We start from the raw sequence: 13,819 nt of genomic DNA, 5'->3' as shown, positions 1-13,819 counted from the left end.
TGGACAGAGCTGATTGGATGTGTGGTTCAATTTGGGGGTTGGAAATATGCTGTTTTAAAAACTGTGCTTAAACTTCATCACTTTGAAATTTGGTTTAAATCAACTGACTGTGCACTGCACTACTTTATTTTTATCATACACGAGGTCACATAATATAGGTCCAGACTCTGTAACTCAATATCCAAGTCACCCAGACAAACCGTACTCCCTCTGGGGCTCATCAGCCACATTTTTAAAAAGAAAAACAAAAAATTGGGGGAGGAAAGGGAAAAGGTTTGGCTAAATGATGTCAAATATCCCTTCTAGCAAAATTCTATCAGGTTGAGTAAAGCCCATTTAACTTCACCATACAGATCTGTGCATAGTGAACCAAGCTGGTATTTTATTTTTGAGCTAAGAATTTTAGTACTGAAGAAAAGAAAAACCCAAACCAACCAGCATCCTCTCCTCCCCCAACCCATCTGTAGCTCTACATTAGGAATTCAAATTGCAGTATTTTTAGCCTCTGGAGTTTAAGCAAGCCCTTAACCTGAGCCCCTGCCTGCATTTTATAATTTGTCTAATTTAAGTCATACAACAGTTCCATCTTTGACAACAAAGCAAAATCATTTTACTTATTTTTATGTACTTTAAGAACTACTTCTAAGTGGAGACCTTGTAATACCAATGGCATACCAGGCAGAAAATGATAGAATTTTATCCTTCCTTGGCTTTTATTTTTTAATGAAATACAACCTCAACTGTAAGAAATGCAAGTCACTTCAAACGCATTCAAAAGGTTTGCTTAAAATAGATGACCAGAGAGGTTGTATTAGAAAACAGAAAAATCAATTCTAGATGAAAGCAAAACACACAGAATTTTCCAAATTGGCAAGAAAGAGCAGTTATATTAATTGTTTAGTTCTTTAAGAGCAGGGTGCTGGAGATGGAGAAAGGCTTTCCTAATGTTTCAAGATTAGGGTGGTTTTAGCCATCATTTCTGGAGAAGGAAATGGCAACCCACTCCAGTGTTCTTGCCTGGAGAATCCTAGGGACGGTGGAGCCTGGTGGGCTGCCGTCTATGGGGTCGCACAGAGTTGGACACGACTGAAGCGACTTAGCAGCAGCAGCAGCCATCATTTCTGTGCTTGGTGCACCTTATAAAAATAACTTCCTGAGGAGGGGCGCTTTGAAACTGCAGCCTCTGCCAGCTTTGCAACCTTACTGCCCATTATCACATCACTGAGGACGGGGCGGACCTTAATTAGATCAGAGCCTGGAAAGCCTGGAGCTTCCCTGGCGGCTCAGATGGTAAAGAATCTGCCCGCAGTGAGGGAGACCTGGGTTCGATCCCTGAGTCAGGAAGATCCCCTGGAGAAAGGAATGGCTACCCACTCCAGTATTCTTGCCTGGAGATTTCCATGGACGGAGGAACCCGGCGGGCTACAGTCCATGGGGTCACAGAGTCGGACACGACTGAGCGACTAATACACTGGAAAGTCGGGGAGAGAAACTACAAAGACTTATTTTCTTAAAGGAAGTGGTCATTCAAAAGAAGAAAACCCAAGTCACCTACATTTCTTCGTCCACTTTGCCAAGGGATGGGTGAGGCAGGGTTTAAGAACAGGAAGGGAGAACTCAGCCGGGGTCGGGGAGCGAAGTGGGCGCAAACTCCTGAAAGCGGAGTGTGAGACAAGCCAGGGAGACCTCGGGAAGGGCGCAGAGTAAGGCCTAGCATCACGCAAGTGTGAGTCCAGGTGAGGGGCGTGCTTCGGAGCGCCGCTGGCTGGGAGCCTGGATTCGCCCGGGCAAGATTCCGGCCAGCGGCTCCTCTGCGCGTAGCGGGCTCCTGGGTGTCAGCGCGCAAAATCGCCGCTTAATCCCCGCTCCCGAAGGATTAATTAGGGCCTCCTTAAGCAGAAAGCTGCGAGCCAGGGGCTTTTTCCCTAGCCACCGGAGCCCCGGGAAGGGGGTCGTCACTCCTCCAGCCCAGCCGGGCGCCCCTCCCCAGACACCACCAAGCACAGCGTCCGCGCGACTCGCGCCTCTCCGGTGAGCGCTCTTCGCACCCCCAGCCGGGTTACCGGGACCCCCTGGTGACCGGCGGCTTGACGGGTCACGAGAGTCATGTCCCAGGCCGGGCCTCTTCCTCTCGCGCCCTCGGTTCTCAGCCAGCAGCCGGGGAGCGGGGCGGGGCGCGCCAGGGAGGCCGAGGCCGCGCGCTATTCCTGTCACTGTGAGCTACTGGCATGTTATGTGTGGCGCCCAATCACGCCTGCGACCCGTCGCGCTGACCCGCGCCCCTCCTCCCTAATCTCCCAGGCTTTGATTTGATCCTCCGCGCGGAACAAGTTCACCCCCCCTGCCCCTTAGTTAGTTGTCCCCGGCCCTCGCCGGTGCCCGCAGAACCCTCCTTGTCCACCCTCGGGAGGTCAGAGCCTTCGCCCCGCACTTCCCGGACAGCCCTCGTCCGGACCCATCTGTGCATCTGGGCCGTCGGAGATTCAGCACGCCTCGGGAGTCAGTCCATCCACAGCTCCGCCCTTCCAGGTGATGGTGCGCGGCCACTGCGGCCCCAGGCGCGCAGGTGTGGGCTCCCCAAACAGGGCCGGGGAGGGGGTTTTGGGCAACGCGCTGGCAGCCTCGGCAGCAGCCGAAACCGAACCCTGCACCTCCCGGAAAACTCCAGACTCCGCGCTCTCCGCTACTAGGTGCTTCTGGAAATCGTTTCCCTACCAGATTTGCCCTGAGAAGGGTACGGGCAGATCTGCGGACCTGTATGAAGGAGGCCTGGGCTTTAAGCTGAGCAGGCAAAAATGGACCCCTGCTAGGGGCTCTTCGGCTAGCGCGGGGGGCCCGGGGGCTCCGTGTCCCGGGATGCCTCCGGCCGCGCCTGGCTGGCCCCAGCCCCGGCCCGGCCGCTTCCCGCCCTGGGCATCATGAGTTACTTCCTGTCTTACTGCAAAGCTCATGGCGGCTCGCTGCTCACCGGCTACCAGGCGCTGCGCGCCGAGGGCTTCCTGTGCGACGTGACGCTGGAGACGGAGGGCAGCGAGTTCCCGGCGCACAGGTCGCTCCTCGCGTGTTCCAGCGACTACTTCAGGGCTCTGTTCAAGAGTCACACCCGGGAATCCCAGGCGAGCGTGATCCACCTGCACGTGCCGTCGGCGGCGGGCCTGCAGCGCCTGCTGGACTTCATCTACACCGCCTGGCTGCCGCTCTCCATGGACACAGTGGAGGACACGCTGGAGGCCGCCAGCTACCTGCAGGTCACCGAGGCCCTGGGGCTTTGCGGCCGCTACCTGGAGCGCCAGCTGGCCCCGGAGAACTGCTGCTTCGCCGCCAACGTGGCGGCTCGCTTTGGCCTGGCGCACACGCTGAGCGCGGCCGAACGCTGCATCGTGACCCACCTGAGGGAGCTGCTGGCGCGGGGCGCGGGCCCGGCCGGCCTTCTGGAGCTCAACCCCGCGTCGCTGAGGGCCGTGCTGGGTGCCCCTGACGTGGCGCGGGTGCCTGAGGCCCGGCTGCTGGGCCTGGCGCTGGCCTGGCTGCGGCAGGAGCCTGAGGCCGAACGCCTGGCCCACTGCACCCAGCTACTCGAGCGGGTCCGCTTCGGCCTCGTGCCCGCCGACGTGCTGCGGCGCGTGTACTCGGGCTCCGGCCTCACCCTGCCCGCCCGGGTCAAGGGCCTCATCATCCAGGCCCTCAACTACCACACGTCGCCCTCCCGCCAGCCGCTCATGCAGGGCGAGCAGACCAGCGTCCGGAGCCCTCAAACACGCATCTTGTTGGTTGGGGGGCGCCGGGGGCGGGAGGTGGTGACTGAGGAAGTCGTGGTCCCCCCGCGGGCAGCCCGGGGCAGGGGCGCCGCGCCGCCGGAGCCGGAGCCTGAGGAAGAGGAGGGAGAGGAGGAGGAGGAAGAGGAGCAGGTGGAGGAGGAGGAGTGGGAGCTCACCCAGGACGTGGTGGCCTTTGACGTGTACAACCACCGCTGGCGCAGCCTCACGCGGCTGCCTGCTCAGCTGCTGGGGCACAGCGTGTGTGTCGCGGGCAATTTCCTGTTCGTCCTGGGCGGGGAGAGCCCGTCTGGCGGCGCCTGCTCGCCCCCAGCGGACGGCCCGCTGGCTGTCGTGGCGCAAGTGCACCGTTACGACCCGCGCTTTCACGTGTGGACGACGGTGCCCCCTATGCGGGAAGCACGGGCCCATTTCTGGTGCGGCGCCGTGGGCGAGGGACTCCTGGCCGTCGGGGGCCTGGGCGCGGGCGGCCAAGCGCTGGCTTCGGTGGAAATGTATGACCTGCGCCGGGACCGCTGGACGGCGGCCGGGGCGTTGCCGCGGGCTCTGCACGGCCATGCGGGCGCTGTCGGGGATCGCGGCGTCGTTTACATCTCCGGGGGCAAGGCGGGGAGAGGCGACGGCGGCGCGAGCAGCCTCCGGGACGTATTCTCCCTGGCCCCCGGGGAGCAGGCGTGGAGCAAGAGAGCGCCCATGGGCACAGCCCGCTTTGGGCACCACATGGCCGCCCTGCGCGGCGCGGTGTTCGCCTTTCTGGGGCGCTACGAGCCCTTCTCCGAGATCGAGCGCTACGACCCCGGCACCGACCAGTGGACTCGGCTGCGGCCGCTACCCTACGACCGCTTTTGCTATGGGCTGGCCTTGGTGGAGGAGACGGTGCTGCTACTGGGCGGCCTCAAGTGGCGAGACTCACGTCAGGTGCCCACCCGCAACGTGGTGGGCTATGACCTCGACCTGGACCGCTGGGAGGACATTGGCTGCGCGCTGCCCTGGGCCTGGAGCGGCCTGCAGTGCGCAGTGCTGCAGCTGGCAGAGGGTGGGGACGAGCTGAGGGAGGGAGAGCCCGGAGAGACACCGGATTTTGTTCTGGGCTTAATGGGTTAAGCAGCCTCGGGGCTAGGGAGGAGCAAGTCGTGGGCTTTTCCTAGACTTGACCAAAGAGAAACGTTTGCCCTTATTCTGAGAATGGGAGACAGGAGGGATCAAACTTAGGATATATGAATCATCTCCAGTGAGCTGGGCATTTCTAGAAATTCTCATGTTGGGCTAGAGATGGACTTTCAAAAATAAAATATGACCCCGTTTTCCCTCTTGTAGTTAAAAGTGTTTCCCAGGTTCCAAACAGTGATTATTTTTGTGCCAAACAGCCAAAAAACGTACAATAATAAGTTATATGCCAGACCAGAAAACTGTTAGGTATAATGACTGTAATAAATGGTTCTAGAAGATGGCATTATCTGAATAAATAGTGATGGGAAAGTGCCTTGGTTAAAAAACATGCAATCATTGTAGGGAGAACTATGATTTTATGATACAGAATCATGGTTATAGTTCTGCTTTGATGGTTTAATATAGATACGGAACTGAGAAAAAAAAATCTAGAAAGCACTTTATTTTTGGAGAAAATAACCTAGGTTAAGTTTTTCTGTACTTCATCCTTACTTATCCTAGTCTGCTTTTGCTCTGACTTTTGGCAGCTTATTGGTTTTATTTGTGCAGCCCTTAGCCATAATAACTTCCCTGGTGGCTCAGATGGTAAAGCGTCTGTTTACAATGCGGGAGACCCGGGTTCGATCCCTGGGTTGGGAAGATCCCCTGGAGAAGGAAATGGCAATCCACTCCAGGACTATTGCCTGGAAAATCCCATGGACAGAGGAGCCTGGTAGGCTACAGTCCATGGGTCGCAAAGAGTCAGACAGGACTGAGCGACTTCACTTTCACTTCACTTTAGCCATAGTAATCCGGCTTCTCTGATTTAGTGGAACATTTAATGGGGCTTCCCAGGTGGCTCTAGTGCCTGCCAATGCTGGAGACATAAGAGAAGCGGTTCTATCCCTTGGTCCAGAAGATCCCTTGGAGGAGGAAATGGCAATCCACTCCAGTATTCTTGCCTGGAGAATCCCATGGACAGAGGAGCGTGGTGGGTTCCAGTCCATAGGGTTGCACAGAGTTGGACATGACTTAAGTGACTCAGCAGCAGCAGCAGCTAACAAAACCCCTATTTCTTTCATCCTCTTTAAATGTTCATTCGGCAGATACGCTGTAGGTAATACTTGTAAAAAAAATTTTTTTTAAGTTTATTTTTGATGGTACCCTGCCTCCTAGACCCTCTACCCCACCTTGCCAAAAGAATCACAGAGAAAGGAAAGAGCAGCAGGTGAAATTTTAAAGTTTGTGTCAGGTAAATGGGAAACCAACTTGATTTTGCAGGATTTCAGAGAAGATTCTTGTATATACTGGACATTGCCTCTTCTGGCTTATACCACAGTGGAGTGACAAAGTTAAAACTTGTAACTGGGGGTGGTGGGGTGGCGTGTGATTCGGTCACAAAGAAATGTGATGTGGATTGCATGAACAAAATAGGTGCTTTATAAGGATTCATTAAGAGCTGAATTTATTTGACTTCAGTTTACAGTGCCGCCTCTCTCCTAGATTTGAAACTAATGCAATAAAATGTACAGATATATAGCGTTAAAGGTCTCTTTCATGCTAAGCTAGCCACGAGTCTTTTAAAATTCATTAGTTTACTTTTTACCATTTAAAACAACAGAGCCAACTTCACCAAAGTAAAAGCCGCTTAGTAGCAACACAGCTAGTCTTTCCATCAACTGCTCGCTGTTGACAGGGGCACAATCTGGCCACTGTATCCACGACACATCCATCAGGTACAGATATTTTTAAGTAAATGTACACATTTGGTCTAGTAAACATCAACAAGTCTAAACACCTGTAACAAGCACAATTCATTTTAGGACACGAGTTTCTTTTTTTTTTTTTGCTTTTTGGTTTTTTTTTTTTTTTTTACATATACAAAATCCCACAAATTTAATGTGCATCAATATCCATGCAGTAAATAAATGTTTTTACAAATAGGTTTTTTTAAATGATAAAAATATTACACTGGACCCCAAATTCCATACAAACATTAATACATGATTTCTCATCCACTTTGACTAAATATAGGATTACTGAAAATGTGCTGTAGAAAGGCCACTCTCCTGTACAGTTGTGCAAAGTCTGCAAAACGATAGTGATTCAATGGTGGTTTCGAAAGCAAAGAAAAAGATCCTCGCTGTGGAGTTTTTACTTTCTTCTCTACAGCAAAAATAGTCACTGGCAGATATCTGAACTCTTAGAGATGAAAGTACATTCACTGAGCTGTACAGGCAACAGTATAAAGCTGATTAGAAGTAGATTTCAGGATATAGAATAGTAAAGGAGGGTCTCTTCCTCCTTCTAAAGAAAAAAAACAAAACAAAACCAAAACCCAGCAATTTGTGACTTGTACGTTATGCAGCCAGACACTAAAAAGCAGCACAGTCATTATCATGCTGTGATCACTTTTCAAAAATGAGATGCTTATAAATGGAAATATATGAAGAGGATTTTTTTCATAGACTTTATCCACTCTATAGAACAAATCATGAAACTAGGAAAAACCTCTAAAAATTGTTTCTATTGTATAGTTCAATGTAATATCTCTCTGAATGACCATCATCCTCTTGCTCCTCAGGAGAGAGGTACATTTTTCGTTTTCAACATTGTTTTCTATATTAGAACACACATCAGCCTGTAACCAAACATATTTTACTTCCCTGCCTGAAGTATAATTACATAAGTTTCACTAACAGACTAGGGGGAAAATTGGACACTAACTGGGAAGTTGATTCATTTCCATTTATACCTTGTAGGTTTTTAGGAGTTGGAGTTTAAAAACATGAGTTTGGGCTGAAATTATATATATATATATATATATATATATATGTTAGCTGCCTTTCTGGGTGAGTTAAGTGTGTTTTAAAAAATTCACTCTCAAATTCCTCTGTACACAATCAGCATTTCATCACTACAAAAATAAAGGAAGATTTAAACCAAGAAAATAAAGCAGCTCTATCTTCAATTTTGGTCTCAGTTACAAAAACATCTTACAAAGCTTTGCCCTGATACACCATTGAGTGTCCCCATGGATATGGAATAGTATTTCCATTAACCAGCTTTCACAAGTTAATAGACTATTAAGACGAATATTTGATACCTGAACTTTTCTTATGTTGATGCTCTTCTATTTTGCTTAACTCTTGTATGTATGCGCATCTACATTTCACAAAAATAAAACTACAGCATTAAACTTTGTGCAATGTTTAAGAAAATCCTTAGAACATTTTAATAAATATAAAAAAGGTTTAAATTCTTTCCCACCCACAAGGATGTCTGCACCTGAAAAAATGTGATTTAGTTTTGAAGTCTTGTTTATATAAAATTAAAGGGAGAAAAGATGACCTTAGATAGAAAACCGCCTTTTTGTGTTTTTTTTTCCTACTTGAAGACCACCTGTCTTCAGGGTTGTTTGCAAAAGTTAATTTTGAATCATTGAAGACAGTTGATTTTGCACATGGTAAACATAAGCTGAGCACTAACTGCATATAAAATATACAAATGCTCATTAAAGACAGTGGTATTATGACCATATAGGGTTTGTTTCATATAATGGTAACATTAAAGTATAGCTTGTCAATGTGTCCCACACGTTGATATAAAAACTACCTTATATACTTGTTCAAAGTACCAGAAGGTACCAAATGGCCAGACGGCACAATACACTTACACATGCGTTTCAATGTATGAATGAGTGTGTGTGAGAGAGGAAGTGATTACATCTACTTCAGAAGAAATACTTAATGGGTCATTTGAGGTGGTGTTTTGACAGATATCCAAGAAAAGATCGAGGTACATCTGCTTCCACTGCTGGAATTCTTTCGATGTCAAGTCTGGATTGTCTAGTACTTTATCGATAATGGCTACTTCCCCTTCTCTGGCCTGAAAAATAAAAGGATTCAAGAGTTACAAAAGGGACAATTTTCTTCAGATTTTAACTAAAGAGTTGATAGGCAAAAGCCCAGAAGAAACAGCTCTGTCATACTCAAACTCGGGCTTCCCTGGTAGCTCAGACAGTAAAGTGTCTGCCTGCAATGTGGGAGACCTGGGTTCGATCCCTGGGTCGGGAAGATCCCCTGGAGAAGGAAATGGCAACCCACTCCAGTACTCTTACCTGGAAAATTCCATGGATGGAGGAGACTGGTAGGCTACAGTCCATGGGATTGCAGAGTCGGACATGATTGAACAACTTCACTGGTTCACTGAATACTCAAACTCACTAGACTCAAATCCTCAGGTACTTTTTTCTACATGTAGGCACCCTGGTTTATTTTTCCTTCGGGGCCTATCCTGTTTCCCATCTCTGCCTATGGAAACTCTTCCTCATCCTTTAATGTCCAGTTCATATGCCTCTCATTTCTTCAAGCCTTCCTTAAACAACTGAAAAAATGTTTTCTCCGTCATTTCTGTAAGTCCCCATAACATTTGATCACTGCTGTTGAGTGGGCTTAGCCCATTGTGTCTTGAGTTACTTTTGCATTGTCCTATCTCCTCCTTCTAGATGATCAGTTGGTAGTTTGGACCTGAATGAGAATGGGGGCTCCGTGAAGTGGGAGGTAGTAAGGATATCTCTGGACCTTAGCTGGGCACCAGAATTATTCTTATGTATATTAAAGCTCTTTAAAACTTCTGGTCTTAGTTATCAAAAGGTCATTACGTTGTCCCATGGATTTGCAACAGCATTCACATGAATATCAACTGAGAGCTAATTGACTATGAGAACTTGGCTGCTGGCTACCAGAAGTTTTTTCAAATCATGCATTTCCTATTTTGTTGATCTCTTTGGTTGTTGGTTAGTTGCTAAGTCATATTCAACTCTTTTGTAACCCCATGAACTGTAGCCCACCAGGCTCTTTTTTTCCATGGAATCTCCCAGGCAAGAATACTGGAGTGGTAGCCATTTCCTTTTTCAGGGTATCTTCTCGACCCAGGGATCGAACCTGTGTCTCCTGCACTGGAAGGTGGATTGTTTACCACTATGCCAAAGCCTCTCTGTGGATCACAATAAACTGTGGAAAATTCTGAAAGAGATGGGAATACCAGAACACCTGATCTGCCTCTTGAGAAATTTGTATGCAGGTCAGGAAGCAACAGTTAGAACTGGACATGGAACAACAGACTGGTTCCAAATAGGAAAAGGAGTTCGTCGAGACTGTATATTGTCATCCTGTTTATTTAACTTATATGCAGAGTACATCATGAGAAACGCAGAAACACAAGCTGGAATCAAAGACTGCCGGGAGAAATATCAATAACCTCAGATATGCAGATGATACCACCCTTATGGCAGAAAGTGAAGAGGAACTCAAAAGCCTCTTGATGAAAGTGAAAGTGGAGAGTGAAAAAGTTGGCTTAAAGCTCAACATTCAGAAAATGAAGATCATGGCATCCGGTCCCATCACTTCATGGGAAATAGATGGGGAAACAGTGGAAACAGTGTCAGACTTTATTTTTCTGGGCTCCAAAATCACTACAGATGGTGACTGCAGCCATGAAATTAAAAGACGCTTACTCCTTGGAAGGAAAGTTATGTCCTACCTAGATAGCATATTCAAAAGCAGAGACATTACTTTGCCAACGAAGGTTCGTCTAGTCAAGGCTATGGTTTTTCCTGTGGTCATGTGTGGATGTGAGAGTTGGACTGTGAAGAAGGCTGAGTGCCGAAGAATTGATGCTTTTGAACTGTGGTGTTGGAGAACTCTTGAGAGTCCCTTGGACTGCAAGGAGGTCCAACCAGTTCATTCTGAAGGAGATCAGCCCTGGGTGTTCTTTGGAAGGAATGATGCTAAAACTGAAACTCCAGTACTTTGGCCACCTCATGCGAAGAGTTGACTCATTGGAAAAGACTCTGATGCTGGGAGGGATTGGGGGGCAAGAGAAGGGGACGACAGAGGATGAGATGGTTGGATGGCATCACTGACTCGATGGACTTGAGTTTGAGTAAACTCCGGGAGTTGGTGATGGACAGGGAGGCCTGGCGTGCTGCGATTCATGGGGTCGCAAAGAGTCGGACATGACTGAGCGACTGATCTGATCTGATCTGAACCACCAGAGAAGTCCAGGATCTCTTTGGTACTCTGTCTCAAAATTATGAAACCTCAGCAGTAGACTACAGATCTGAAATATTTTCCAAACGAACTCTCTGACCTTCTATTTCTTGAGATGACTGCATCACAAACTTGGTATGACAGTTCTTTTCTGGTTTTGAGTTTTTCAGGGTGCATGGTCTGATTAGGGAGAGTATGTATTGCAGGCCCTCTCCACTGAGACACACAGTGAGGGGGCTGACTTTTCTGGCTCCTTCTTCAACTTCCTGCCTGTTTCCCTTTCCTCACCACCTCCTCCCCAATCTGGGGGTGGCATAAGAAGACTGGAGACAATGTAAGTGCTTATGGAAATGTATAAGAAAAAAGTAACACGTGAGTTGGGAACTGCTAATGTATACAGCACAATTATAAAATTTCCACACGGGATATGAAACAATGTGGCTTCACTCCAAATGTGCTACAAGAGATATTCATAAAATATCTCAAACCCTTTTAGCACCCACCCCTGCATGAATGCTGTGCTCTTTTAATAACTGTATCAATTCTACAACATGGCATATTTATCTTAGGAAAACAAAAGACTGAGGAATAACACTAGCCCTACATTTTTGAAAAAAAAAAAATTATATCCTGTTTTCTCCTAGAACTAAGTCACATAAAATGTAGTCTGTGCATGCTCTGAGATGTTAATATAAAGCTAAGATTATTTCCTTTTGGCCAAATACACTTATTACATTCGTTCTATTTATCCCCCTCCCATTTTGTCCCCTAGAGTATCTGATAATTGATTTTTTCAGGAATGAATCTCTTAAAACGAATGTCTCCTTCCATTTCATATCTTACCTTTAAAGTGCTTTTGAGAATTCTCAGCCTGTGTAGTTTTTCATTCATCACAGGATCATTACATCTCTTTATAAAGGATAGTTTGTATTCCATCTTGGTTGAAATGCGATGTTCTCCCAGAGGCGACAGACTGGCTTGTTCCAATGCCCTGTATAAATCTTGCAAAGAGTCTCCTAACTTTTCTTCCCTACTTTCACCTGCAATGTCCAAAAACAAAAAACAAAAAACAAAAAACAGAGAAATATGAATCCAGTGTAATACAGTGATTTGACATTCCAAAAATCTACTAAACAAACAAACAAAAAATATCTGAGAAACGGAATAATGAATGATCGGGAAAACACTATTACATTAAAAAAAAGAAAAACAACCCATCAAACCCACAGTTGCTAGTTATATTGGGTAAGACTAGCTACAGGCAGCCAATTGGTTTAGAATAATTAATAGGATGCTTTAATAAAATACTCATAATAAATAGCAAATCATTGTACATATCTTGAGTCCACTAAATTCAAAGAATTACAGTACAAAAGGTACACAACACAGAAACAATTCTGAACATAATTTAACATTTTAAAACAGTAATGAATATCCCTTATCATTATACTGATAAGCATAGATGTGCTAAGTAACAGAGCTCTCCTGGTTTAACAATACTGAACGAACTGATATTTACATTTTTCTAGAATTCATAAGATGGAATGGCATTCGCTAGAGTATATATGATTGTAAAAATCTTCCAAAAGTATGCTGTAGAGGATTATTAGGTTTCATGTGACTGCCATAGTAATGCCTGCCACACTGTAAATATAGTAAATGATCATAAATTATCATCAATAATAATGCTTTAATTAGAATGACATGTGGGAATGTTTATATGCAAATGTAAGTAAAAATCTGGCATGTATTGAAGGAAGCTACTTAACATTTGAAAGACCAAGGAAGAAAACACTCCAATTAAATATTTTTGAGGAAAAAAAAAAAAAAGGTCTGGTTCAGGAAAGCATCTTGAATCGATTTGAGCAAATCAAACTACCATATTATTCTTGAATTGTCTGACTACTGATGTATTTTTCTCAATGATAAACAAAGATTAACTTGGATTTTGCTTGGATTGGCAGATAGGATTAGGGTTATATTACATTTCCTTTAATAGAGAGCCAAAGAGTCCTATTTGAGGAATGCCAATTACATTGGCCCAAAAAGTAAATATGGAATATCATTCATTCCACCATGGTCCATGTGAATATTTTAGGCTTTCTGACACATTTTTTTTTAAAGACACCCTAATTGGTAATAATGTAAACATTTATATGTGTCAGGCACTAGGGTAAATGCTTAACATGCATGATGTTTAATCCTCATAGCAGTACTAAGAGTAGATCTATTTGATTTTCATTTTCTAGCAGGGAAGTACCTTGCTCAAGGTCACATTTACTAAGTGGTGGAGTTGGAATTCCAACTGAGCAGTCTGGCTCCAGAATTCATGATTTTAATAAGACTTCTAGACTGCCAGTTTTGTCAGGAATCATTTGAACTGTGTATTAAACAGGAGGTGTTAATGAATTTGTGAGATGTTTAAAATACAGCATTGAAAAAAATTTTTTTAGAGTGTACCTAAAACTTCCCCCAAAGCCCACAAACACAGTACCTTAACTTGAAGGGATCACCTTTAGGATAAAAAAGTGACTTCATTTAAGTTTCATATTCAATTTTTACTTTCCTGCTAAGGTTAGCAACTATTGGTAAGTATGATTATTGAGTTCTCTCATTAGAAAGTCCTTTGTTATCAGCACCTGCTACCACTATTCCTCTACAACAAACTTTAACTTTCTAATCATATATCTAAGTTAGAACTATAATCTAAAAGTACAAAAAAAGAAAACAGCTTTTTAATTTTCTGTTGCCTCATCCTTCAATGTTTGCAGCACCTAGAGGATTCTGAGGGGTGGGTGGGGGTACAGAGGACTGTAAAAAGAGGAACTAGCTGCCTTGTAG

At 45.9% G+C, this 13,819-nt stretch overlaps 2 protein-coding genes across 5 annotated transcripts in view; one reads left to right on the top strand and one right to left on the bottom strand.

Annotated features, from left to right (window-relative positions):
• Positions 1 to 2,916: 2,916 nt before the first annotated feature.
• KLHL34 (kelch like family member 34) lies at positions 2,917 to 6,377 on the top strand. The gene has a single exon (XM_006048924.4). It carries the CDS (start codon positions 2,919 to 2,921, stop codon positions 4,878 to 4,880), a length of 1,962 nt encoding a protein of 653 aa, XP_006048986.2. The 5' UTR covers positions 2,917 to 2,918; the 3' UTR covers positions 4,881 to 6,377.
• Positions 6,374 to 13,819, bottom strand: part of CNKSR2 (connector enhancer of kinase suppressor of Ras 2) — a 284,401-nt gene continuing 276,955 nt past the window's right edge. For all 4 annotated transcript variants that reach the window (XM_006048925.4, XM_006048926.4, XM_006048927.4 and 1 more), the window contains 2 exons: positions 11,822 to 12,018; positions 6,374 to 8,813 (listed from right to left, as the gene is read on the bottom strand). In XM_006048925.4, the coding sequence (XP_006048987.1) occupies positions 8,598 to 8,813; positions 11,822 to 12,018 (413 nt within the window). In that variant the 3' untranslated portion in view covers positions 6,374 to 8,597. The remainder of the gene's footprint in view (positions 8,814 to 11,821; positions 12,019 to 13,819) is intronic.

This window comes from Bubalus bubalis, chromosome X (genome assembly GCF_019923935.1).
Source record: "Bubalus bubalis isolate 160015118507 breed Murrah chromosome X, NDDB_SH_1, whole genome shotgun sequence".
Classification (NCBI taxonomy): Eukaryota; Metazoa; Chordata; class Mammalia; order Artiodactyla; family Bovidae; genus Bubalus; species Bubalus bubalis.
Note: the sequence above shows the minus strand (reverse complement) of the source record. Positions and strands in the feature narration are given on the sequence as shown.